At 48.1% G+C, this 27211-nt stretch overlaps 1 protein-coding gene across 1 annotated transcript; it reads right to left on the bottom strand.

Annotated features, from left to right (window-relative positions):
* Positions 1-392: 392 nt before the first annotated feature.
* Cfap100 (cilia and flagella associated protein 100) lies at positions 393-27211 on the bottom strand. The gene is made up of 16 exons (XM_035449035.1): positions 27172-27211; positions 14627-14704; positions 13317-13411; positions 11312-11504; positions 10526-10593; positions 10280-10443; positions 9956-10036; positions 9424-9605; positions 9062-9100; positions 8860-8986; positions 5815-5863; positions 5569-5720; positions 3297-3432; positions 2441-2646; positions 1835-1928; positions 393-506 (listed from the first exon to the last, which is right to left on the bottom strand). Exons 1-16 carry the CDS (start codon positions 27209-27211, stop codon positions 393-395), a joined length of 1818 nt encoding a protein of 605 aa, XP_035304926.1.

Below are 27211 nucleotides of genomic sequence, written 5' to 3'. Positions count from 1 at the left end.
GGTTTTGCTCTGGTTTCATTCAAGGTACTGTGCATGCTGTTGAGATTCTTGCCCCTTCTGCCCAGCTAGCTACCAGTTCTTTTGTCTCCAAGGGCCAATGACACCCTGCCCTCCTTGGAGACAGGTTTTGGGCTTCTCTCCAAGCAGCTATTTCTGATGAGAACCAGGATGGTGTTCTGTCCCTCAAAAATGCTTTGGGTGAAATGACAAAAGAAAGTTTCCAAGAGGCTTCCTTCAACAGGTTATTCAGACTCCCAAGAGACATGATTTATTTCCTGTGAGTAAAGGAGGCTGACAGGAGAGCATGAGATGGAGTTAGGGACCCCTCAGGCTCACAATGCCTGTCTTGACTAACTACTGACCTCTTCCTGAGCCCTCAGCCAGCTCTGCTGCTAAGTGAAGAAGAAGAGCATCTCCTCCTCTTCTTTGTTCATTACCAAGGGCTCAGACGCCTCCTTTATTCTTATGATTGGTGGACGGGAGCGGCATACCAATCTTCTGCCTCTCTGCAGGGGCAATAAACATGGTGAGCCTATGCTGGCTATGTAGATGCCATGCTGCCCACATCCCCTGCTATAAGGTTCAGGAAGTGCCCAGCAAAGCCTGGTCAGGCAGACCAGCCACTCAGGGGTGGTATTGACTAAAGGGACTTGGAGTGTGGATCAGCCTAGAAGTCACCATGCCAGCTCCATAGAGCACACTTTTTGAAGGGCAAGAACTAAAGTGCTTCCTAGCTCAGGGCTCCCAAAGGAGACCCTGCAGTGTGACAGAACACATTAGACACAGGCCTCTGAAAGTCAGTGATCACTCTTAAAAAGTGAGCTTTCTGGGACAGATTTAAGCTGTCTGTTCTGTGCCCAGCAACAGCCCTTGACTGATACCAATACCTAGCTCCTGCATGCTCTTTGTCACATACAACATGTTGAACTAAATCATGTGATATGAAACTTTCTGCCAGCCCCCCTAAACTTAGCTATTTCCTTTGTTCTTGGATTTGCTTAGGGAGGTTCTCTGAAGAGGCTTTTCTGCCCTGCCATCCCTCTTGTGGCAGCATGTGTTCTCTCTCTCTCTTCTCCTCTGCCCCTCAACCCCTTTTCTTAATGAAACTCCTCTTCAGGAAAGAGAAGCCTCCCCTCCCCTCCCTGCTAAGGCCCTGTTAGGTTTACACCTCCATATATTGTCCTGTTTTTGTCTAATGCTCTCCCTGCCATCTGAGTCCTAATCATGGCCTGGAATCCTAATGAGCTGCATCTTCAGCTTTGTTTCTGGACTAGGCACTGGAATGTTTAGAAGTATCTTATTATTAGCGGTGTTCATCTTTCCCAAGCAATGAAATGGGCAGCCATGTATCATAGACACCCACTAGCTTCTCTGTCTCTCAGGAGCCATGCTTGGCTATAGGCCTGCTTTCAGAGCTAGACTTTATGCTGTCACATCCAAAAGGCACAGGGCTGTCACAGTCCATTTTTTTATGGGGTGAGGTTTTGAGACCCAGAAGACAGGCCTAATAATAGGCAGTTGTCTGACCTAGAGTCTGTCTGGGGGCTGGACAGAGCAACAGGACCCTGAGACTGGATATTGGTGTGAGTGAGCATCTGCACTTGGCAGGGGTGTTTTGAATAGCACATCTGGGGGATTGGTTCTGGTGAGGACAGCCCTAGGGCAGGGGCACTACAAGTGCCTGGCTTTGGAGACTGCTCCACTCTACCTTGGCACTGAAAGCAATTGTCTGTTTCTTCAGCAGAGTGATTTGCCTTCTTTCAGGGAAGCCTTGAAGCTCAGGCTGGAGAGCCTAGGAGGTACACCCTAGAGTGGCCCTGGACCCACCCCTCACCTTCTTTTTTATTTCAGCTTGGGCCCTGGCTCGAGCCCGTTGTAGCCGCTCCTCCTGCTGCTGCTTCTGTATCCTGGCCTTCTCTTCACGAATCCTGGAGACAAGAGGTGGCTTACAGGGATCAGAGCCTGGGAGAAATCTTTCCTTTTCCCACCCAGGCTCCAGGTCAGCCCATGCCCTCCCACATGTAGAAAATTCCCCCTCTGCCTTTCCAAAGCTTGCAGGGGAAAGCAGATAGGACTATGTAGACACCATGCTTGAGGGTAACTCAAGGTTCAGACCACACAACCTAGAAAGCATGTCTTCCTGGATCCACATTTGTGTTTTCAGTCCCTGTACCTACAGTCCTACACCCTGGCATCTAGCTAGAACATTAGTCTCAGAGCAGGTGCTGAGGCTCCAGAGATGGCCCCATACTTGGGACAGACAGACTTGGCAGATAGTTGTGTCCCATGACCCCTGTCCTCTTGAACTCAGAGGCCTGGCCTCACATGACAGAGTCCTGAACCTGTCTATCTGAGGAGATTCATAAGGCTGGACACTGACTAGAATACCCTGCACCCAAGCCAGGGCTGCAGTCACAGAAGGTTGGGCACGGTGACTCACCTTATGCGCCGCTCCCTCTCCTTAATCTTCTCAGCCTGCTCAATCTTGGCCTGGGGCACTCGCTCCAGATTCTCTAGCAGCTCGTCCAGTTGGTGCTCCACCACAGTCAGCATCTGCACTGTGCCCAGGTTGGCCTCCTGCTGCATGCCCACACAATTCTGGTACACATCCTGCACCTTGAGGTTCAGGCTCTCCAGCAGCATCTCCTGGGGACAGTCGGCCAGTGGTGTGGCATGGCTGCAGGCCCCTGCTCACCCTCACATGATCACGTGCCTGTACCAGCAATCACGGCTTGGCAGCCAGGATGGAACAGCCACAGTGTAGACTTAAGAGAGTGGGGTGGAGCAATGGTACCTGCTTTTCTTAGCCAGAATAGCCCTGGTGCTTCTTTGGGTATGCCTGACTCATCTCATATCCCAGCCCTTCCTCCAGCTTCCTTAGCAAGCCCCCTGGGCCAGGGGGCTGTGCACTGAACACATTCTGTGAGGCCCAAGGTGGATGAACTCAGAAAGCAGGTAGCAACTGCTGTGTGAGTGTTGAGTGGGTATTAATGATCAGCAGCAGGCAACAAGCAACAAGGCTTAGTCAGGCCTGGCCACAGCCAGTGTCCAGTAGCTCTTGGCCAAGCAGGAGGCAGGCCCCTGGCCTGGTGTCTGTCATATAAGGCACTGGAAAGTTCCAGAAAGAACTAAAAACTAAGCGAGTAAATGATACTTCTGTGTTTGTGTGCTGAGCTCTTGGCCCTAGTCCCTACTCTCAAGTGTCTGGGAGCACATGCCACACCAAGCACCCAGGGCACAGGAAGTGGGCAGGGCCTAAGGTGTTGGGCCCTGCCCTGAGACACTCCTGTCCCTACCTGCTGGTGACCCTTATACTCCCCGAAGTGGAAGACACGGGCTTTGAGCTGCAGCTCTGCTGCTGCCTCCTCTTCTTTGGAGATTGAAATCATCATGGTGGCAATCCACTGCTTCAGCAGGTTGACCTCTCTGTCCCTGCAGGGCCAGACAGTTCCTTTAGCACCAGGGCTCCCACCAGGCAAGACCTAGGAGGCAGAGCCCTGCCCTAAGGCCATAGATCTAGAGAGTGGAGGCTCTGCCCACCAGGGGTGGAACTCCAGGACAGTGCAGAAAGCAGTCACCCACCCCTTGCACCTGGTGTCAGTGGGAAAGCCACTAGTCTCTTGCCCTTAACATCATTAGCTATTTGGATCTTGTGGTGTTTCCCAATTGAAATCCCTTTCTATTCCTAGCTTGTAATCCTTAGTGTCGTTTTACACACTATTGAGGTTCAACTTGTTTTCATCTCCTTCGGTCTTTGTATCTACAGTGATAAAACACCCTGTTCTGGACCCCTTTCTTCTGAGCTGTCTGGCTGGCTTGGCATCAAAGCCGTGCTGGAGCATTCCTCCTCTTCTGTCTTTTGGAGGTGACTGAGGAGTGTCATCATTTCTCCCTTAAATGTGTGAATGTATGGTGTGTGTGTGTGTGTGTGTGTGTGTGTGTGTGTGTGTGTGTGTGTGTGTTTTGAGACAGGAGTCTGTCACTGCCTGGGGCTTGTCAATGAACTAGGCCTGCTGGATTCCCTGCCCTTTCCTTCCCAAAAACCATAGTTATAAATGCATACCATGATTCCTAACCATTTATAGCCATTATGTATATAGCCAATACACGCGCGTGCGCGCACACACACACACACACACACACACACACACACACACACACACACACAGCGAGAGAGGCTGGGAGAGTTTGGGAATCAAACACAGGTCCTCCTTCTTATAAGGCAGGCACTTTACTAAGCTACCCCCTTAACTCTTTTAATGTTCCAGCTGGATCTAAGGTTCTTTTGCTAAGTTTATTATCCATTCAATTTCTTTAATTATTTTCTCACAAGCTGTTGTCTGATCTTCTTTTCCTAAGAAAGGGTAGCTGAGTTCATGGGCTTTGACTCAGAAACCACATGTGGGTGTTTCTGGGGATAGCTGTTGCCTGTCACCTGTGTCCTGCTAGGGGCATAGATGGCTGTGTTGAGGAAGAGCAGGTTCTCTGGGATTCTGAGAGGTTTCTGGCCTCTCTCCAGAATATCTCCTTGTGTCTCCAGCCCTTATCAGGTTTCCAGAAAACGGTTTTGCTGTAACTGGAGGTAGCCATGCTGGATCAGTAAGGTGAGTTATGAGGAACATGGCTCCCTATCTGGACATTGAAGTCTCAGCTGGACTGGGGCCTGTGCCCTGGCTGCTTCTGTTGCCTGAGCTGTCTGTCTTTCCTGGGCCACACACTGCTTTCTTGCCTGCCCCTCTCACCTGATATCACCTGGCCCTCACATTACCCACCCTCTCTTCTTCCTAGCAGTCAGTGTATGGGTCTGTCTGCCGTCCCATGCCATCAGCATAAGCTCCCATGGGCAGGCCCAGCCTGTTCCTTGCAGGCCTTGGGCCCACCCAGAAAAGTTGCTCAGAGTTTAGGGACTGGAGGATGAGTCTGAACAATACACCCCACCCAGTACCCCAGCCTAGCCTTCCCTACTCAGCCCCCATGGGCTCTGGAATGAACCCGCAGAAGAAACTGGGATGGGATGGCTGGTGGTCATACCCTATAGCGGGGATTATGGGTCTGAGCATCCAGTGAGCTCCAGATGGGAGTGAGACCAGCTCCTGCCTCCCCTGCTGCCTTGCTGGCTACACCTAGGGTCCTGGGTTTCCCTAGGATCTTTCCAGAGTCCTAGGCCTTTGCTCTGCTAGCCAGGCTTTGACAGACCTGTCTTCCCAGGCCCCAACCATCCCAGACTGGCTCTAGCCTCTCAGTTGGCCCTATGGCTTCCCTCACAGCCTGGGGGCCAGGGTGTGTTGTGAAGATCTCTAATACTTCCCCATAACTGAAGAGTCTTGAAGACCAGCTTCCAGCCCCTTCCAAACCATGCCCTAGGGTATGGTGGCCTTCTGCATGGCAGGGCTGGCTTCCCACAGCCTGGGTTAATGGTAGAAGGGCTGAATGGGAGGTCCTCAATGCTGCCTTCTGATTGAAGGAAGCTCCAAGGTCCTGGTATCTACCCAGATCCTATACAAGGAAGGGGACAGCTAATAGTGTAATGGGGCAGGAGTAGCAAGAGGGGGCAGCATGGCAACCTACATGCGGATCTGGGTGTTTCTCAGAGTGACATTCAAATCATCCAAGGTCTCCTCCATCTCCTGTGTGTTCTGAATCAGTGACAGGTTCTGTTCCTCTAGCTGTGTGAAGACATCCAAGAGCTGCTGGGGCTCAGTGAAGTACAGTTCCATCTCCTGTAAGGAGTAGACAGAGGGTGCTGTATAGGACAGGGCCTGGTGGACAGTGTAGAGTACTTGATAGATGGGGGAAGAGAGCCCAGCCACAGACCTCCCCGTCGCTGTCAGTGTCGTCTTGTGATGGCATCGTAGAGCTTGACCTGAGGACAGACAGTGGGATCAGAGCTCCTGGGCCCGTCTAGGCCACGAGTGGTGGTGGCAGTGGTGGTGGTGGTGGTGGGGCTGTCAAAGGACAAAAGACATGGATGGAGAATGTTCCCTCCCCCTTCCCCCATATTGCCCAGATGTAATACCAGCCCCCATCAAGGTCCCACAGCCAAGAAACTCAAAATTCAGTCACCGGTCTCCAGTTAGAACAAGACTACCTTCTCCTGATCCAGTGATAGGTTACTCTCACCCGACTTGTCAGCCCTCTCTCTAGGTGCAGGCCCTCACTTCCATTGTACCTACCTTCTTTCTTACCATTCATTTTCTGAGTGCCCCCTCTGAGGTCACCCGGGTTGGGCCTGGTTATATGCCCCACTCATAGTCATTGGGCATACCAAGCTCTTCCAAGCAGCACCACACCGAGCAGGGACTGTCCGGAGACAGCTCACAGGGATACAAAGAGGCTGCATGGCCTCAGCACTGTGTGGAGTCCACCTCCACATGCTTCCCAGCCCTTCTCAGTGGCCCCCACCCACTCTAGCTGTGCTGTGCTCAGGAGGTCCAGGTGTGTTATATGGGGGACAGGTGGGGTCATCTTCCTGCCAGATGCCCAGGAATCTGAGGTGGAAATGGAGATACACTGGTGCATAGCACTCTACGAGCACAGAAAGTTGCCTATGCCTCACCCCTGCACCTTCTGGGGCCATGTACAGAAGAGGAATTTGGAGGTAGCACACAGCTCAGCCACTGACTCGAGGTACTTCAGGAGACTGCTGAGCCCCGCTGCCTTTATTCCACCCTTCAAAGGGATATGGTCTTCTCAGTTGTGACCTTGTGCAGCTCACAATCCATCCAATTGTGTTCACCTCGTCCTCTGCATTTTATTTTGTTTTGTTTTTCGAGGTAGGGTTTCTCTGTGTAGTCCTGGCTGTCTAGGAACTTGCTCTATAGACCAGGCTGACCTCTATCTAACTCACAGAGATCTGCCTGCCTTTGCCTCCTGAGTGCTGGGATTAAAGGCATGTACCACCACCACCTGGCTGGCTCCCAGCTTCTTAAACTGTGGGTCCCAACCCCATGTGGGGTTGTATAGCTAAATGTGAGAATTATGGGAAATAATGAGCAACAGTGCAAGGTCTCCTAACATGCAATGACCAGAGATTCATTAAAAGTCAAACAAACAAAGTATAACTAATCTGGAGTGTTTTTGGACAGTGCTCAGCCATGTTGCATTGTGAATTCACTGCAGACTTGGTTCTGAGCACACACACATGTGCACTTTGCACTGTGCATGCTGTTACACCATACACCACCAATTATGCTGCCTGGAACACCTTGGCTCAGATCTGAGGCTCAGGCTCAAGACTACGTTGCAAATTGCAGAGTTTTTACTGTGCATCCAAAGCTTCTCCTCTTATAGAAACAATGTTTTAATTACAGAAAACAAAAAGTACTTTCCTATAATCATTCCATGCATCAAATGATATCTTTGGGATGTCCCTAAGCATGCCTCTGACATACTATGTTTATGTAAAATGGTGTTCTCAGCATTGATGATTATAAAATCAAAAACTGATCAACTGAAAAATACTGAACATGCTCTGCATCAGGCAGTATTAACTCTCCAGCCAAGATACGCAATCATTCATGTAATTATAAACAAGCACCCCATCTCATATGCAAATTTGACTTTTAATGGTGAAAGTGTATGTGTACCAGAAAAGTTCTTTAAATTCCTGTAGGATTTGTGATCAGTAGGTGTTCGGCCTGTGTGCCTAGATTGTAGACCATATACCCTGAGTCCTATAAATTGTCAGGTAAAAGGTCAAAGGTGGAAGCACTGTCCTTGCAGATAGGGAGAGGGACCAGGGTTCAATGCCAGGCCAGTGTGGTCCGCTGTATCCCCAGCTCTCTCAACACAGACAGGGCTGAAGTGACTGGTAGGTAGCTGGCATTGCACTCTGACCTCTTGGAGCCTCTGCACCAGGCTCCCAGCCAGCATCAGCAGTCAACACGCATCCATGTCACTGATGGTAGCTAGTCTATCTCAAAGACGTACAAAACCACTATGCACAAGAAGAAAAGATGCTTACAAGCAGAGAAAGCAGGAGTTTCCCACAGCCCAAAAAGCATATTTGGGGAGTTGAGCAGATGGGAAAGGGGGTACAGTGTGCAGAACCAAGGAGGGGGTCCAGATGGTCCTGGAGCAGGGGGAGACAGAAGATGGAGCATGGGAAGAGACAGCAAAGACTGGGACTGCTACTGAGGAAGTACCCGTTTCTCATCCCAGATGCCCGTATCCACACCAATGCACTGACACTTGCAGCACAAAAGCACTTCAGGGCCAGCAGAGATTTCTTAAGAAAGAATATGAGATGCACCCACCGTATGTGGAGAGATTGATAACATGGCATTATTAAAATTAATTTTTCCTCATAAAGCAATATTGAAAATGTGATGTCAGGATACCACCAAGGTGTATAAAGAGCCAACAGAGGACTGACAGAGGGAACCAACTAGACAATAGAAAGATGAGAAAACCAGGCCACCCAGTGCCAAGACAGGAATTTGTCATCAGGAAAATGTCACTAAAACGCAGATACTATTGGGCCCAGCAGTGACCCTGTAGTTTTTTTCCCAATATTCTGGGGCTCTGACATATGGGGCCTTGATGACCCTCCCAGGATAGCCTACAGACAGGAAAAGCTGCCCTGGCACAAGTCTTCCAGTGAGGAACAACCCCTCTAGCCCCACCCACTCTCCTTTATTATGTTGTCACACTGGGGATACTGACTACCTCAGTTACCTCAGGGCAAAAAACAGACACCTGAGGCAGCTCTGTGGAATGACCCTCAGCTGGTTTCCCTCTCCTCGCCCTGCCCCAGAGCCACATGAAATTCCTTGCCCCTCCCCTGTGACCCTGACAACCTAGCTGTGTCCTTTAGTGCCCTTTGCTTCCCCCCCCCTAAGCCCCCTGGAGACCACTCACATCCTGGATTCCAGGTCGCTGTACAGGCTGGGCTGGCTGGGCTGACCAACCTGCGGGAGGCTCTGAGAGCTGGATGGGGCCTGCCCAGACCGTGTAGACCTTGAGGACTTCTTTAAGCTCTGAACCTCTAGGGGGAAATTAGAAGGTTTATGTGTGTCCCTGGCATGAGGTGTGGGTCCCCTCTGGACTGGGGCAGCCATACCTTTCCACAGCAAAGTCGTCTTGCTCTTGCTGCTAGACCCTACAAGAAGCAAAAGAGAACCCCATATGACTACTGCTGGGCCCAGACTTCACATGATAATTCAGACTCTCATCCTAGGAAGAAGAGAGGGAGGGAAATGCTTGGGAGGAGAGCCCTTGATCCACCTGGAAAGCACATGTCCCTGTGGGAAGGCTCAAGCTGAGCTCCTGGGTGTTCAAAGTAGGTACTTCTATGTGTGGAGGCAGCCATGACAGAAAGGACCACATGGGGCCCCATACATACAGGGTCCCTTCAAGCTGGGCAAAGGCTCTCTGCACCACTATCAGGGCCCACCCTTGGGGAACACCCTTCTCTTGGCCTACCTCTCTCCCCTAATAAGGTGACCATGCTGCTGTCCTTGGTGCTGTCCCCAGGCTCCTTGGCCTTTCTGAGAGCCAGGCGTTTCTCCTCCTGCTCGTCCAACCACTCCTTGGGTGACAGCTTATACAGGAAATCCTTGTAGATCTTGTAATGTTGTAAAGTGTCTTCGAATTTAGAGATTTCGCTAGGCCCAGGGAGGGATGCAGAAAGTTAGGCCGTGTCCACCACCAAGCCCTAGCTGGGAGCAGCTGGGAAAGGAATTTGCCCTGCAGGGACCAGAACACTCAGGATTTCCTGAGTTGTGACCCTCTGTGACCTACAGGGTCCTTATTCTCTGCTCTCACCCTGGCCACAATGGCCCTGTGTCCTGATGGTATGGCCTCAGGAGAGTCACTTAGTTTCAGCTTTATCAACACCCATAAAACAGACTACAGCCTCCCGCAGGGTTTCAGTCCTTGGGAGGCCTTTGTGGTCCCAAGTGGTCCTTGACTCCAGTGGAGTGACATGGAAATGTGCCCCCCACACACACTCTACCTTTTGATGTTCATGATCTGGGCCGTGAGGTCCCTGATCTCAATGATCTTCTCCATCTTGATCTTGGACTCTTTCTCAGCCCTGAGGGAGGGGAAACCAGGAGCCAATCATGGATCATTAAAGGTCAATCAGAAATGGATGGAGCTATGGCCTGAGCCTTGGGCACAGGCCAGCTGGGTAGCTAGTAGGGTAGCCGGGGTCATGACTATGGGCTGAGATCGGGGCCTGGCTAGGTCTCGAGGCTCCAGGTCCTGTAAGTTTGGACTGGATCTGGTCCAGGGTATGGGTTTTCACTGGCAAGGTCACGAGGGCCTGAAGGCTCACAGTTTCATGGCCTGCACTGAGCTACGGTCGTTCTCCCTGAGGAACTCATCAAACAGGGTCGCATCCTTCTCCAGGAACTTCTCAGCCTTCTCCAGCCTGTTCTCCTCCCGGGTCGCCAGCATCTCTAGTCGCTGGATTTCATTGCGCTTCATGGCCAAGGCGTACTGTGGGCCAGCAGAGCAGGCATGAAGGTCCCTGGCGGGGCCAGAGCCAAGCTACAGACCAACCGGACACCGCCGTTCCCACCTGGAGGAGGAACATGCTTCGCTTCTGTTGCATGTAGTCATTCAATGTTTCAGGCTCCACAGTATTGTCTGCAATAAGACCCAGAAGGTGAGTAGGGGAGAGAGGCTGAAGCATCTGTGGGGTCTGTTTCCTTGGATTCAACCATCAGATCAGAAATATGTGGAAGAGAATCACATTTGTACTACAGGTAAAAGAATTCCTTCGTCACTACAAACAATTGCCTACATAGAATATATATTGAATCCCACCATGTACACATCTATGATGACTTAGAGAATACAAGGGAGCATAAATACAATTTGAGAGCATCTCTGTGGGTTCTGATACCAAGGGGGGCTCCAGGAAGTTGTTCCCTGGGATGCTGAAAGGTGACTGTTAGTCTTCTCATGTGGAGACTGTCTAGCTTGGGCCTCTCTTATTATAGCACCCCGCACAACTCATGAGGCTGGCACAGTTAGAGGAGTCCAGTGCTGGCCATGACCTATCAAATGCTGCAGTGTGACCAAGATGACCAAGACCTGGAAGGCAAATTTCAGATGTGGCCTCCTCACTGTAGTTGAACTGCCCATTGACTGGGAGTTGCTGTTGTTGGGTGGGCCTAAGTCTCTGCAAGCTGAGCTTGCCTCTACCTCTGCATACCATGCAGTCTCCATATGATCAGCATGTCCTGGAACTGTGGCCCAACAAGACAGAGCTCTTCAAGGTATGTGGTGTCAGACACACAGAGAGAGGGCTTTTCTTAATCATCTCTTGTTCCTGCTTCTGCACAAGGCAAGGGAGCTATACCTTGGGTCATGGCCAGCTTCCAGGTAGTGTTGTCACGGAAGCCGTGCAGTTGCCGGGTCTCAGTCATCAGGTCCTGGTCCTCCATCTCCTCTTCTAGCTGCAGCTCCCGGCGCAGGCTAGTGTGCTTGGCGGACACCTTGGATGAGTAGGTCATCTTCTGGTGCACCCTCATCATCTTCTTTTGTTCACGCTCCTGGGGGTGGGAGAGGAGGCAGGCAATGAGATCTGGGCTCTTGTCAGATGGGCTCTCGTTTCCAGTCAGGCCTACACATAGGGAGGGAGGACGGACACACACACACACACACGCACGCACGCACGCACGCACGCGCACGCACGCACGCACGCACGCACGCACGCACGCACGCACGCACACCCTATTCTAAGCACTCTATTGGTCCTCTTAGAGGACTGTGGACTCTTGCACACAGCCTCTAGGGTTGAACAGGACAATGACCACCTGATGATGGGACACAGGAGGGGCAGCTATACCAAACATAGGTGCCAGTTCAATATGCAGCCAGGTAACAAACTAAAAGACGATCATCTGTCCCTTTACCCAAAGTCCCCTTAAACTGAGACCAAGAATTTGATTTGCTAAAACTGACAAAAGACTTAGGGAACTTAAACCTGATTCCAAAAGGTTAGCAGTACCTTTTGCAGGATGTTCTGCCACCTGGCTGGAAGATTACTGGTAGCCAGTGCTGTCTCACATTGTGGGCTTTGCACTAAAGTCTCCTCAGTCTGTTATCTGCTGGGCCCCACTGAGTGGGAAGTACATGTGTAGTAATTCTACTCTCTGGGTAGAATGTATATGTGGGGGACCTAATGAGGAATGTCCTTCTGTATATATGTTTCTCTTATTGATGAATAAAACTGTTTGGCCAATAGAGGCAGGAAGATAGGCAGGACTAGGCGATAAGGAGAATTCTGGGAAAGGTAGGCAGAGAGGGCCCATCAAAAGGAGACACCATGTAGCCCCCAAAGGAGAAACAGATCTGAACATTCTCTGGTAAGCCAAGACCATGTAGAAATACATAGATTAATAGAAATGGGTAAAAAATTAAGACAGTAGGAAGCCCTAGCCATCGTGTTTTATTTGGGGGCTAAAGTGGCAGTGGGACCAGACTAGGAAGAAAACTCCAGCAATAGGGACTCTCTGGGTAGAATGTATTGTGGGGACTCCCTTAGTAGGGAAGAGTTGCTGGATGGGGAGGGTATGAGTTGGAGATGTCTCAAGGGCAGAAGAGCAGCATGCAATTGCACATGGACATTTTGCAGAAGGTATTACCCCAAGGTACTGCCAGGCTTGGAAATAGAGATACTCAATACTGCATCCAAGAAGAGGAAGGCCCCAGGTGAAGTCTAGAGAGAGGGTTCTCCATCCTGTCTCATTCTGGAACTGGGCATGGGTCACAGGCCTGTTCCGGTTTCTAACACAGAAGCTGAAGTATGTCTTTCACCTAGTGCTCCACTGATGCTGCCATGGAGCCATGCCCCTGAGAACAGCAGGTGCTGAGCCTGGATCAGGGGATACAGACTGCCAGGTCAGGCCAGAAGAAAGGAGGGGTATAGCGGGTGGGGAAAGGATTCCCCAGCAGGTAGAGGTAGGTTACAGCAAGTGAAGGAGGGGGTGCAGCAGGTGGGGGAGGGGTGCAGGAGGTGGAGTTAGGGTACATCAGGTGAGGGAGGGGTTCAGCGGGTGGGTCCATAGGAGGGGACCTGTGAGGTGTGAGATAGGGAGAGAACGGCATTCTGCACAGGGGAAAGTGGAAGAGGTAGAGAGATTGCCACAGCATCTGAGGAAGCCATCTGTCTAAGGCCCAGAGACAATGACAATGGGAGTCATGGGACAGGTTAGAGATGCGAGAGCCAGGCAGGCTCTGCACTTGATTTTATAGGATAAGTGAGCCAATGATTGCTCAGGACAGAGAGTGAATTGAGGAGGGAAGCATTTAACTGAGACAGGAACAGAGAGCAGGGAAGCTTCCCAGGCCCAGATACTTACTGCAATGGCTTTATTCTGCTCCTGCTCTCTGAACAAGAAGAAATCCACATCTTCTGACATGTGGAAAGGGTTACTTGAGGGGTCAAGTATAGTCCCTGGAGAAGGAAAAAATAGCCTATGTCTCAGGGGTCCCCAGAGTGCTCTTCGATCCAGCCACACTTGAAGTCTTCTCCTGGATCCTTAAGTCCCACAAACTTTCCTCTGTGGTTTAATCTGTGGAGAGGGGTGGTGTCTGTCTCATCCATGGCTGCATCTATCCTGGTGTGAAAATCCCACCAGAGGGAAACCAGAGCCTCCTGTCTAATGCCAAAAGTGATGGAACTGAACAGGTTTCCTATGGGTAGGGCAAGTGGGGTGCAAGCCAGGCCAACTCCTGGAGACCCCAAAGAGACAGGCAGAAATCCATCCAGAGAACCAGGAGAAGGCCCTGAGTTGGGGCTCATGCTGGTCTACTCTGTGAACCCCAGGTCATGCTTTTCTCTACTACACTGATTCAGATCCTAGCATGGACACATAGTGTGAGCTCCAGGGAGGGGTTCAGTAAGTCAGAGGGATGAACAGCACACACAGTCCCCATCAGTATGAAACTCCAGGACAGCTCTGGAAGGCAAGGGGGGTAGTGTGGTAAAGGCTTGTTAAAGAGCTCTGGAGAGAGGAAGGGTAGCTAATGTCTGCTTTAAAAGACCTCTGTGTCCATATTTATGGCCACATGGAGTTTTGGTCAATGGAATGTGAGCCAGAACTGTTGGATGGGGCTTCTGGGATGGCCCTTTCCTTCATAGCTGAGGTAATGAGAGGGTGGTGTTTATAGTTTTTATAAGTCTTGATTACGTTGATATGGGCAGGCTCAGCCCACCATGGGCAGCACTGCTCCTTGGGTTTGGTACCTGGTCTGAACAAGAGTGGAGAAGGTGTTCTGAGCACCAGGCTTGTATATGCATCCGTTCCTCTGCTCTCGTTCCTGATGCCTTGGCTTCCCTACTACAGGGACTGTGAACCAGAGCTGGGCGCTGTGTGTGTGTTTGGGCAGCGGGGTATCCTTTCTTCCTGCCTTGAGTCAGACACAGTTGTGCACATCAGCCCTTCCATGACCATGAGACAATCTTATATTTGAAAATTCTAGTGAGACAGAAAGACTTAGGACCTGGTCACCCAGAAGTCTCTCAAGGTTTTCCCTACAACCTCCTTGTGTTTCTGTTGAGTTCTGTCCAACAGGAAGAGAAATACCCCACTCTGCCCTGTACCCTGGAGGCCATCTGGACACACCCTAGGAAAGGGGCCAGGCTTAGCCTCTACCCTTTTTGGGAAACTACCTTTGTTTTTCTTTGAATGTTTCTTTTTGTCTTCAAGGAAGGAAGAGGAGCTGTTGATGAACTCCAGGCTGCTTTCTGGTGAGACACAAAAAAAAGAGTCACAGCAATGACCAATCTGACCCTGAGATCTGTGAACATACAGCAAACATGGTGCTGGGTTCCAGCCACACAGGGCACCAACTTAGCTACCTCTCAGAGCCTCTGGGTCTACAAGTGAGATTAGGATGCTGACCTTGCTGAGAAGACTGTGAGGAAATGGCATGAGCATCTCTTTCCTGAGAACTGGAAGGAGGCAGCTACTTCAAGCCTTCCCTTCCCTCAGCCCCCTTGTTATCTCCCTGTAAGCAACAAGCCCCTAATTCCTCCCAAGGCAAAATGGAAATGTCAATATCTCATTCCTTGGGAAGCTCTACCCCCTTCCACCTGAAAAGGGTTCTGCTAGCCTGTGATCAAGAAATCTAAGTTGAAGGGCCAGGTTGGTCCCTGAGGCAGGTTCGTATTTTTCTTCAGATGACTTTAGGCATTGAGTCAAGCTGCTTTACTGACCTTGTCACCTGACACCCACAGCAAAGAGCCTTGTGGCTTCTCCCAAGACAGTCAGGACTCCAGCAGGGGCAAACAGAAGAGAGCAGAACTGAGCTGTGTGGGTAAGTCAGGGAAGGCTGTGGCCCCCAGTACCCTGGGATGGAGGAAGTCTTAGGTGGAAGGGTGAGAGTGAGCAGAGCCCTGGAGGCCCAGAAAGCATGTCTGACCAGGAGGAAGACAACCTGAAGGCAAAGGATGGGGCATCTGGGAATTGAGGCATCTTGGTTTCCATAGAGCCCTCCTGCTGAGTTATCCTGCTTCCTAGAGTCTATGGGAAACTTTCCTGGTAGTGAAATTTAATTATCCCATCATAAAAATTAGAAGATACTAAAAACTAAACACTAAACACAAACACAACAAAGTCTAATAAATAGACCAGACCAAAACCAAGTCAAAATTGTACTTCAAATCTCCATTCTTAATTTTAAAAAAGGCACATACATTGTCAAAAGTTTTCAATTCTGTGGTGTAAGAAGCATCCTTACCCATTCTTTCTTCTCAGCAAAGGCTTTTTTTCACCTTGAAAGAGTCTCCCTGTGTGTCCTAGGCTGGCGTCAGACCTATTATCCTCTTGTCTCAGCCTCAGTGCTGTATCTCTAATCTATCTCTAGTATATAACTAGGTAACACTAGTGTGCCTCTGAGGACACAGGCACATATGTATACATACAAGCAGGCAAAACACCCAAATACATATTTAAATCTTTTAAAAAGTGTTCAAGAGCACATGAATTTGAGGAGGAGGAGGGAAGGGGTAGATCAGGGATGAGTATGATCAAAATACATTCTCAGATTCTCAAAGAATAAAAAATATGTTTTAAGGGTTTTAGACATAGCTTCAGAGTTAAGAGTGATCCCTGGTCTTTGCCACCTCTAACTCCAGCTCCAAGGGAAACCCTCTTCTGGCTTCCCAGACCCTTGCAAGCATGTGACAAAAACATTTATACATAGATAAAAGTATAATATTTTAAGAAGCAAAATACATTTTGTGCATGCACAAACACCTCTTGCTTTTTCACTACATGCTGCCTGCTGTATGGCTGAATCGTGAGAACCTGATGCTAAATGAAAAAGCTTGTCATAAACGTAATCAGCATCCAGGATGGATGGGATGAATGCAGGTCAGGTGCCAGCATTGCTTCAGGACTGTCATCAGTCCTGGTGATTAATAGTCCTTTGTGTTGAAGCTTTGTTTCTAAGGAACATTCTAGCACCCACCAGCTTAAGGTGAATGCCATTGTAAGTCCCACAGCAGACTTCCTCACCTGCCCACAACTGCACTGCTCTACACACTTTTGAGAGTTATTGTTCCTTGCACTGATTTCTGACTCACTTTACTGTAGAAAGTTCATGTGAGCTGGGTGTGGTGGCACACACCTATGATCCTAGTACTTGTGAGGCAGGGGCAGGCAGTTCATTGAGTTCAGGGCCACTGATCTACAAAGAGTGGAACTAGCCAGTTAAGACCCTATCTCAAACAAAAATGTTCATGTTACTGCTTTCATGGTAGAATGGATATCTTAGGGTTTCTGTTGCTGTGATGAAACACCATGACCAAAGTAACTTGGAAAGAAAAGGGCTTATTTCACACACAGTTCCACATCATAGTCCATCAAGGAAGAAAGTCAGGAAAGGAACTCGAACAGGGTAGGAACCTCGAGACAGCAGCTGATACAGAGGCCATGGAGGGTTGCTGCTTCCCGGCTTGTTCATCCTGGCTTGCTTATCCTGCTTTCTTATAGAACCCAGAACACCAGTCCAGGAGTGACACCACACACAATGGGCTAGGCTCTCACCTATCAATCACTAGTTTAAAAAAAAAAACAAAAAACTTTACAACTGGATCAGTGGAGGCATTTTCTCATTTGAAGTTCTCTCCATTTAGATGATACTAGCTTGCTTGTGTCAAGTTGACATAAAACTATCCAGAACAATGTGTCACTCCAGGTCACCAGAATCTGTGTTCTAAGGCCAGAATCACTTAGACCAGGCTCAGTACACATGCTTGCAAACAGACTTTTATTTCTGCCAGCCAGTTCCCAAATAACCACCCAGAGACTTATTAATTATAAATGCTTAGCCAATAGCTTAGGCTCATTTTCAGAAGCTCTTATAATTTAAATTAACCCATTTCTACTAATCTGTGTGCTGTCCAAGGCTCACTTATCTCATGTATGTACTCCCATCCTGCTTACTCTCCTTAGGCCTCCACCCTTCTTCTTCCCAGTGTTCTCTGTCTTTCTCTCCCACCTAACCTCTCCCTGCCTTGATATTGACCAGTCAGCTCTTTATTAACAATGAGAGCAACACATCTTCAATGTGCACAAAAGCATTTCCCCATTTTTAATTAAAACACAAAGTTTTAATTATAACATAGTAAATTATATACAACAAAATATTATCAAGTAAAAATTAAAGAAAACACTCTATCATCTATCTTATCTTTGTGAGCCTGAAGTTTTATACCTAATTTACCTTTTATTATAACTAAGAAAACTTTAAGTATAATCATTCAGTCTTTAACTCCATCAAAGACCCCAGAAGGGTATGATATTACCTAACTGTTTTTGTTATATATAGCCTTACTATGTTAAAGTTCGTTAAAGGAAGAAATGTGGATTATTCCTTTACACTGTGTGAATATATGTCATTGTGATTGGTTTAATAAAAAAAGAAAGCTGACTGGGCTGGAGAGATGGCTCAGAGGTTAAGAGCAGTGGCTGTTCTTCCAGAGGTCATGAGTTCAATTCCCAGCAACCACATGGTGGCTCACAATCATCTGTTATGAAGTCTGGTGCCCTCTTCTGGTGTGCAGATATACATGGAAGCAGAATGTTGTATACATAATAAATAAATAAAATCTTTTTTAAAAAGCTGACTGGCCAGCAGCTTGGCAGGTGGAGGTTAGGTGGGACTGTCAGACAATTGCATGAAGAAGAAGAGGAGGAGTCTCTCTCGAGAGTCTCAGAAGTCACAGAAACAGGAGATAAACTTGCCATACTGAGAAAAGGTAACAAGCAATATGGATTAACTGAGAGTTATTGAGTAAAGCATTATTCATAATAGCCAGATGGAAACAACCTAGATGTCCCTCACCTGAAGAGAATAAAGAAAATGTGGTACATTTACACAATGGAGTATTACTCGGCAGTAAAAGAAAAACAATTTACAGGCAAGTGGATGGGACTAGAAAAAACCATCGTAAGTGAGGTAACCAAGACCCAGAAAGACAAATGCAATATGCAATTGCTCATAAGTGATATTAGATGTGAAGAAGAGGACAACCAGGCTACAATCCATAACCCCTGAGAAGCTAGGCAACAAGGAAAGAGAAACCTTGATAGAGGGAGCCACATTATGGGGATAAGGAGAAATTTGGTACTAGGAAAACTCTGAGGAATTCATAAGGATTATACTAGTTAAGACTCCTAGCGATAGTGGAGAGGGTGCCTGAACTGCCCTTCCCTTGTAATCAGGTTGATGAATACCCTAATTGTCATCATAGAACCTCATCCAGTAACTGATGGAAGCAGATGCAGAGATCTACAGCTAAGCACTGGACTGAGCTCCTGGAGACCAGTTGAAGATGAGGAGGGGTTATATGAGTAAAGGGGTCTAGATCATGATAGGAAAACCCACAGAGACAGCTGACCCGAGCTAATGGAAGCTCACTAACTCTGGACTGATAGCTGGAGAACCTGCATAAGACCAAACCAAGCCCTCTGAATGTGGGTGACAGTTATGTGGCTTGGGCAGTCTATAGGGCCACTGGCAGTGGGACCAGGATTTATCCCTAGTGCATGAACTTACTTTTTAGAGCTCATTCCCTATGGAGAGATACTTTGCTCAGCCTCACTACAGAGGGTAGGAGCTTGATCCTGCCTCAACTTGATATGCCAGACTTTGTTGACTCCCCATGGGAGGCCTTACCCTTATTGAGGAGTGGATGGGGTTGGGTGGGTGGGGGAAATGGGGGGAGCAGGAGGAGGGAGGGGAGGGGGAACTGTAGTTGGTATGTAAAATGAAAAAAAAACTTTTAAATAATGTTTTTTAAAGTTAGCTAGTAACAAGCCTGAGCTATTGGTCAAGCATTTATAATTAATAATAAGTCTCAGTGTGGTTATTTGGGAACTGGCTGGAGGGAGAGAAAGGCCCACTTACACATGACTTCTTCCATAAACAGGTATTGGTCCTTGGAACTGGGGAGACAGCTTCGTTTCAGACGATGAAGGGTAGACCTGGATGACTGGGTCAGTGGTGTAGTTGCACTTGCATTCAATTGGTTAAGAATGTCTATTTTATGTCTTTTAGTGCAAGTTAATGTCTAAAGGCCATGGCTCATTCACGTGACTCACACATACCTAGCTGAACTAGCCCCTTGCTGGACCCTGGGATTATCTTTAGTCTTCCATCATTTCCCAGCTTTGCAATGGGTTCTCTGGATCACCAAGGTTAGCACTATTGACCAGGTCCCTTGCACTGCCACCACTGCACAGCCCCAGGCTCTTCTCTGCACACTCCTGTGCTCTGAGGACCCACCAGCACTTGAGGCCTCCAAGTGCTGTGGGTCTGCTCAGCCTTCTGAGCGTTCAGTTGCTGGGGGCCAAAAGGAAGGCCTTTTCTGGATTTAGGTGCAAGGATGTGCCCTGTTCTGGGCTTGGTGCAACAGTAGCAGAAGGCTACGGGGGGGGGGGCAAGGGTGCTAGAGGTGGGTGAGGGGAGCTCCAAGTTGGGCAGAGTGGACAGAGACCTCAACAGACAATAGAAGCAGAGGAAAGGCTGAAACCCAGAGACGAGAAACTTCTGCCAGGCAACAAGGAGAGTTCCTAGGAACCACCAAACATTAAAGGTTGAGGGTAGGAGCTGCAGCAACTGAAGTCTTGGAGCTGCCTCCTGGACTTGCCTGCATCTTCTACTCCTGTAGCTGAGCTCGAAAATAGCAAACAATCAGGAGGGTTCTACTTCAATCAGTGGGGGAACCCTGCCTGGTCCTGATGCCCTTTCACCAGCCAAAACGTGACTGCTTTTCCTGGGGTGCCCTCTCCCCAGCACGGCCAAGAGACTTAGGGGACCAGAGACAGTTTGCCATTCAAAGGGCATGAGAGGGGTCACAAAGCTGCTTCAAGGAGGGGCCAGGCTGCCACCAGCTCTTCATGGAGTTGCTGCCGCCACTTACCCCTGTGCTCACATGATGCACCCCAACCCTTGCTTCCCAGGCTGCCCATCAGTGCAGACCAACTTGGGCCTCATCTAGGGCCTCTCCTGACATGTTGTACAAAACTATTCTGAGTCAAAAGATCATCATAGTTGGTCCTGTTGGATCATATTAGAAAAGGGAGGGGAAAGGTCATGGGACCCTCTCCAGAGTATCCAGCCACCCGTCCCTACCAGCTTTATACAATTCTACCCTAAAGGCATGTAGTCTTGGGTCTTGGGAGAGGGGCCTCCATCTGCGTGACTATAAGAAAGCCATCATCTCTGCTGAGTAAAGACTTTCTAGGTGGCCTTTGGGGGAAATCACCCACACTCCTGTAAGTAACACCTCACCCATGCTCTATAATGGTGGTTCTCACTCTCCCTAATGCTGTGCCCCTTTAATACAGTTCCTCATGTGGTGGTGACCTCCCCAACCATAAAATTATTTTTGTTGCTACTTTATAACAGTAATTTTGCGACTGTTATGAACTGCGATGTAAATATCTGTTTTCCAATGGTCTTAGGTGACCCCAAATGGGTCAAGACCCACAGACTGAGAGCCACTGATCTATAAGTTCTAAGTGAACTTTAGTAGAATCATAAGAGTTTGATGTTGGTGACCTTGGGAGGGGGGGGAGTAGACATTGTTTCTGTCTCTCTCAGGAAGGAATTTTAGTAACAAGATACTATCAGATAATGGCCAGGTCCTTGACATGCAATCCTTGTTTTGTTTGATCCCAGGGGTGTGAGGACATGTGTGGTGGGGGTGGAGCATGAATGTACATGCATAGGATATGTTGTGGTACCCTAGGGAACAGCAAAATCTGAGCTCTGCCTCAGCCCTTAGTGCCCAGATTTGGTGTGTCATCTAAACAAGCCTGCAATCAGCTCATAGTCCAGAGATGTGCAGACAGAACAAACAGTTCCCCAACACTCAGGCTAAACCGAAACATTGGAGCATATGGGGTGAGGGTGGGGTCAGACACTAGGACCCTGGCCTCCCTGTCTTGTCTTCACTACATACCCTATCTCATTCACTCATCTTCCTTGTGATGTATCCAGGACTAGAATCACTTTGAGATGTTACTTTGGTTCTTAGCTTTTTTGAAGATCTGCCAGACTGCTTTTTTTTTTTTTTTTTTTTTTTAGCTGTATCTTCCACTGTTCCTGGTCCTCATCCTTGGCAACACCCACTGTTTTATGCATTTGTCATTTATTGACAAGTAACCTAATGCGTGTGAAGTGGCATCTCATCTGGGGTTTGGCTTTAACTTCCCTATTGTGAAGGTTTAGTGGCTGTCATTTGCCCACTTGAGGATAGGTTCTTTGTGGTTTGTGGTTAAGCTTTAGGGATTCTTTCTAAATTCTGGCTTTTAATACCATATCAAAGATTTCAAAGTGTCAGATCAATGTCTAACTGTCCCAGGGAGGGTCACAGAGCAAGAGCCAGTGGGGCTGAGGGAGTGGCCTGCTCTGTGCAGCCTCTCAGCAATTAACCTGGCCCAGGCTTCTAGAAAATAAGGTCACCTTGGCCTCCTTGACATATGGAACTTAAGCCATTCCACCAGGGGCTGTCATGCTACCAGCCTCCCTGGAATTGACCACTTCTCTTTGTGTGTGTGTGTGTGTGTGTGTGTGTGTGTGTGTGTGTGTGTGTGTAGTTTTTGATACAAGTGTGAGAGCCAAAGTTACATTTTAAGTTTTAATTACTATGCCTTAGAGATCCATGAAACAAAAATGCTTCTGATCTGCAAGCCCCTCACCCAAGAACAGATAGTTCCTGAAATCCTGGAAGCTATTGTTTATGGTAGGTAACAAGCCACATGTTTTCACTCTCCTAAACAAGTTTGTTTGACCCATCTGCACCAGATGTGCTTGATCACGTGTGAGTGGGAGTTACGGAGGCAGGAAATATGTCAGGATATATGCTTGCCTCTGATTGGACCTGATGGGACATGAAATGAATTATGGGTTTTCCTTCTTAAGCCCTTGATTCTGGGCCATTTCTTGGGAACCTGGATATTTAATTAAAGCTTGCTTCAAATTTGACTTTAAACTGTGGTAGTGGTCTTATTCCCAATCAGTAAGATTAACATTTTCTGGAGGCCCCAACGAGATTCAGATCACCCACCCAAATTCTAAAGCTGGACCTTCAATCCAGAACTCCGAAACTGAAGGGTCTTGAGATGTCCCAAGGCTCTGAGGCTGCCTTCAGTTCTTGGACTATTAGAGTGAGCTGCCATGCTAAGAAAAGCAACAAGCATCTATGGAGGCCTCCTGGTGAGTCATAATTTGGTTCTGTTTTGTAGGATCCCATTCTGGGATGTGGAGTGGGTTTAATAGGACCCCAATATTCTCCCATCCAGGGCATATAGCAAGATGCCACCCACCCACCTTGTTCTGGTTGAAAAGTTTTATTCCCTGGGGAAAGTTTTATCTTGTTGGAAAATTTTGTCTATTTCTCAAGGAAGTTGTATATGCTTGTTTTGTTGGAAAGTTTTGTCTCTGTTTCTTGAGAGAGTTGTGTCTCCCTGTTTTGTCAGAAAGTTTCGTCTGTATTTCCTGGTGTGTCCATAACTTTTGTTGCAGGCATGGAGCTGAGCTAGAAATGAGTCAGATATTTTTGCTGTCTCTGCTGCTGACAGCAGCCAGTCACCACCTCTGCCATGGCTGCATTTATGGCTGGGGCTCAGAATGTATCTCTGAGCTCTCTGGTCACTGATCATGAGCAACAGCTGGGTTTTGCCAGTGTGTCACAGGGCTAGAGTTCCTAAAGAGATCCAAGTTGCAATGGGTGACCTTAGCAGTTTTGGAAATGCTGGTGCCATGTGACAGCCACCAGAAGCAACAGCCACAATGAAATGGAGCAGGCTGAGATCTAGAGGGCTGAGTATGTATATGCTGTCCAGGGTTGGACCAAAGAGGTGATCCAAGGCTCTCAAGAAAACCGAAAGGATTAGAATGAATTCCAGATGTTGAGCTCTGAATTGTTTGTACTATTGGAGCTTGGTTTTGCCTTATGTAGATTGTGGTTATGCCCTGTTGCCTCCTTCTTGAAGTAAAAAAAACAGGATACTTTATTTTTATGTTGTAGGAACATTTCAGCTTTTCTGGGCCCTGACAACATCATCCTAGTTTCAGCATGAAGTATTTACAAAAGAGAGTACATTGCCCCTTCTCCCCCAACAGGCTGGAATGTTAGATAGAAAGGAAACTCCCTGGTATAGGGGGCAAAATATTGCTTATTGGCATACCAGAAAAGGCACCTGTTAAAACCAAGTAGAGCCAGATCTATCAACAGGAAGATTCATTAGCTGAAATAGTTCAATAGTGTGATAGGGCATTCAACCTGCTCTATATAAAACAGAGTTTATGGTATAGCTTTAAGAGAAAATAGTTATTTCTATATAAACCATTCAGGAATTGTTAGAAATAATCTGGCTATATTTGGAGAAATTGCAAAAAATGGAGACTTGAGATGAACTGGTCCCCATTCTCATTCCCAGGTTCCTTTAGATATTGGCTCTGTCAGCCATCACAGAGCCTTTAGCCATTCTGCTTCTGCTAATTGCTGTTGGCTCTTGCATTGTTGATGCTTTAACTAAATGATAATTCCTGTCTGGGTACCATTAAGCTGATGGTTATTAGATCCCAATATAAACAGGTACCCATCACAGAGTCAAGGATTTGACTCAGGATACAACTCAAGGGAGGAATATGAGAGCCAAAGTTACTTTTTAAATACTATGCCTTAGAGATCTATGAAACAAAAATGCCTCTGATCTGCAAGCCCCTTACCCAAGAACAGATAGTTCCTGAAATTCTGGAGGCTATTATGGGAGATAATAAGCCACTTGTTTTTCATTCCCCAAAACAACTTGTTTTTTTGTTTTGTTTTTTTTAACTCATCTGCACCAGATGTGCTTGATCCTATGTGGACAGAAAGTACATAGGCAGGAAATATGTCAGGTTTTTTGCTTGCATCTGATTGGACCTGATGGAAAATGCAATGAATTATGGGTTTTCCTTCTGAAGTCCTTGTCATACTTGATTCTGGGCCATTTCCTGGGAACCTGGGTATGGACCTGGCCAGAGCCCATCTACCTGGCCAGTATTTAATTAAAGTTGCTTCAAATTTGGCTAAACAGTGGTAATAATCTTATTCTGTATGGGGAGGGTTTAACACAGGGTTTCTTTCTATAGCTTTGGCTGTTCTGGAACTGGCTTTATAGACCAGAGTGTCCTGAAACTCACACAAAGACCCTCCTGCCTCTGCCTACCAAGTTCTGGTTGAGTGCCCAGCCACCCTCTTCATCAAACTATGTCCTGGAAAGCTGTACACATCTGACTAGAGTCCAGAGTTTTAAAATGGCATCATTAATTTGAATGAGGAATCACTCAAAAAGTGAATAGATGACCATATTCCTAAAGGTCTCAAAGGAAGGAAGTGCCACAAGTGGAAACTAGGGTAAGAGTATCCCAAAGGCCTGGTGATGTGTGTAGGTTAACTACAGGACTGAGTTTAGATGGCTAGTGAGCTGGCTAGTTTTATGTCAACTTGATGCTAGAGTCCTCTTGAGAAGAGGGAACCTCAATTGAGAAATTGCTTCCATGAGATCTGGCATTGTCCTAATTAGTTATTGATGTTGAAGGGCCCAGATCATTGTGGATGATATCACTCTGGAAAGGTGGTCCTGGGAGCTGTAAGAAAGCAGGTTGAGCAAGCCTTAAGGGAAAGCCTGTATGTCTCCATGCCTCCGTATCCTTTCCTGTCTCCGGGTTCCTGCCCTGACTTACCTCAGTGATGGACCGTAAAGTGTAAGAGGAAGGAACAAACTCTTTCCTCCCCTACTTTTGGTCATGGCACTTATCACAGCAGTAAACCTTCAAACTGAGACAGCCAGGTTGCAGCTCCCACGATGCAGTGAACTCTCTGAAAGCCAGGTTGCTCTGAACTGCCTCACGAAGTTGTTGTCCCCAGCCCTGCCCAACAGGGAAGGCCTGCCCATCTGATACCAACCTGGTGACCATGAGTGAGGCTCTTTACAAGAGATATGGGCCTGCACCACAACTTGGCTTCCAGGAAAATAAATTTGGCCATTTGGTAAAAGAGCACTCAATCATGAGGGTCACATATCCTCAGCCATGTATCCCTGAATGAGACCCATGCTGAGGCTGGCTGCTGAGGTCCTGTGAGCCAGTAGGCTGGTCCTTCAGTCCCAGTCTCTGCAGGAAGCTGTGGCCAGCTCTGGGATCCCTCTGACCTCACAGCTGGTTTAGGCAAGCCAATCCCAAGTCTGTTTGGCTGGCCTGGTTTTCCCGAATACTCACCACCCCTCAAAGTTTCTCAAACTACCACCTTCCCTGAACTAAACACTACCACCCTGGGTCCCCCTACAGAGGGTTGGTTACACCCTCCCTTCTTCTTGTGGTAGCAGTTTTCCTGCACTGTTCTGTGTTGAGAGGTGTCACCATCTATTTTAGCCTCTAGTTTTAAGTACACTCAGACAAGAGAGAGGAGGAGAGAGATAGTGAATATGGGGGGAAGTCTAAGTATCCTTGTGGGAGCAAGTATGTATAATAATTCATTTTTTGGCAATACACAAAGTGTCCATTGTCAGCAGCTGGTGAGAAAGCACATTCCGCTCACACTGTGGGATTTTGAATCTGCTCAAAAGTATGAAATGTCTCCAATTTTTTAAAGATAGCTTTTTGCAATAGGGTCTCACTATGTAGCCCAGGCTGGACTCCAACTCACAATCCTCTTGCCTGATTTGCCCCAGTGCTGTGATTACAGGTATACACCACCACTCCTGGGGATGCTCAGTGTGTGGGCTCATGGGAAAAGCAGGGTGTGGAAAGGCGTTTTTTATTGTGTGTTTGAAAGGACACACTGTAGGCACAAGTTTCTGCTTAGATGTGCACAGAGCTGGCTTGGAGTTGTCTCTTCCCATCACCACAGTACCTGGGGAGATGTTGGGGGTAGGCCTTCAAATAGGTGTGTGGGGGAGTGAAAATACACTTTCCAAATTTGAACCATGGAGGACTTGCCCCAAAGGCACATTAATTTGGGATTTAAAAGCTGAAGAGAGCAGAGAATGCAGGGATGGCGGCATTGCCCACCTCACAGCCTCTCCAGATGCCACCAATATGAGCACCCGACATCACACATGTCATTTGGCCTGAGAAAGGACATTTCACCCATACTGGGACCAGCCAGCCCGCCTCCTCCAGGCTCAGCCTAGCAATCACAGCAGAAAAAAGTAGGGAGGTTTGCTTCCATGGTGGCATCTCTCCTGACCTGCAAGCATCTGCAATGTGTTCTTTCAAATCCATGCCCTGAAGTCCCTATCTCCACAGCACTTCAGAATGTGGCCTTGTTTGTAAGTAAGGTCCTTGCAGATATGTTTGCTGAAGTTGAGAACACCTAACATAAACCCAAGTTCCAGGGACACTGGAGGAACACTGTGGAAGTGTCAAGGCAGAATGGGTGATAGGTACCCTTAAAGCCAAGGGTCAGACTCTCCCCAAACATCAGCCCTGTACACCTTCCTGTCACTCATGGCTGAGAAAGCTGTTTGACAAGTTTCTACTGTTTACAGCGTGCAGTCCCTGGTGATCTGCAACACAGCAGGCCATAAGAAACTCATACATGGAGTGAATTTAGGACTACTTAAACCCTTGAGTGAGCTCACATCTAACTGTCCCAGGCTCCAGGGGTCCTTTTGACCACTGGGAGCCCCCACCCAGCTCAGTACTTACTGTCACGGGCCACTTTCATGGTGGACTGGGTCTTGGACAT

This window comes from Cricetulus griseus, chromosome 8 (genome assembly GCF_003668045.3).
Source record: "Cricetulus griseus strain 17A/GY chromosome 8, alternate assembly CriGri-PICRH-1.0, whole genome shotgun sequence".
Taxonomy (NCBI): domain Eukaryota; kingdom Metazoa; phylum Chordata; class Mammalia; order Rodentia; family Cricetidae; genus Cricetulus; species Cricetulus griseus.
This window is presented reverse-complemented; position numbering and strand designations above follow the sequence as displayed.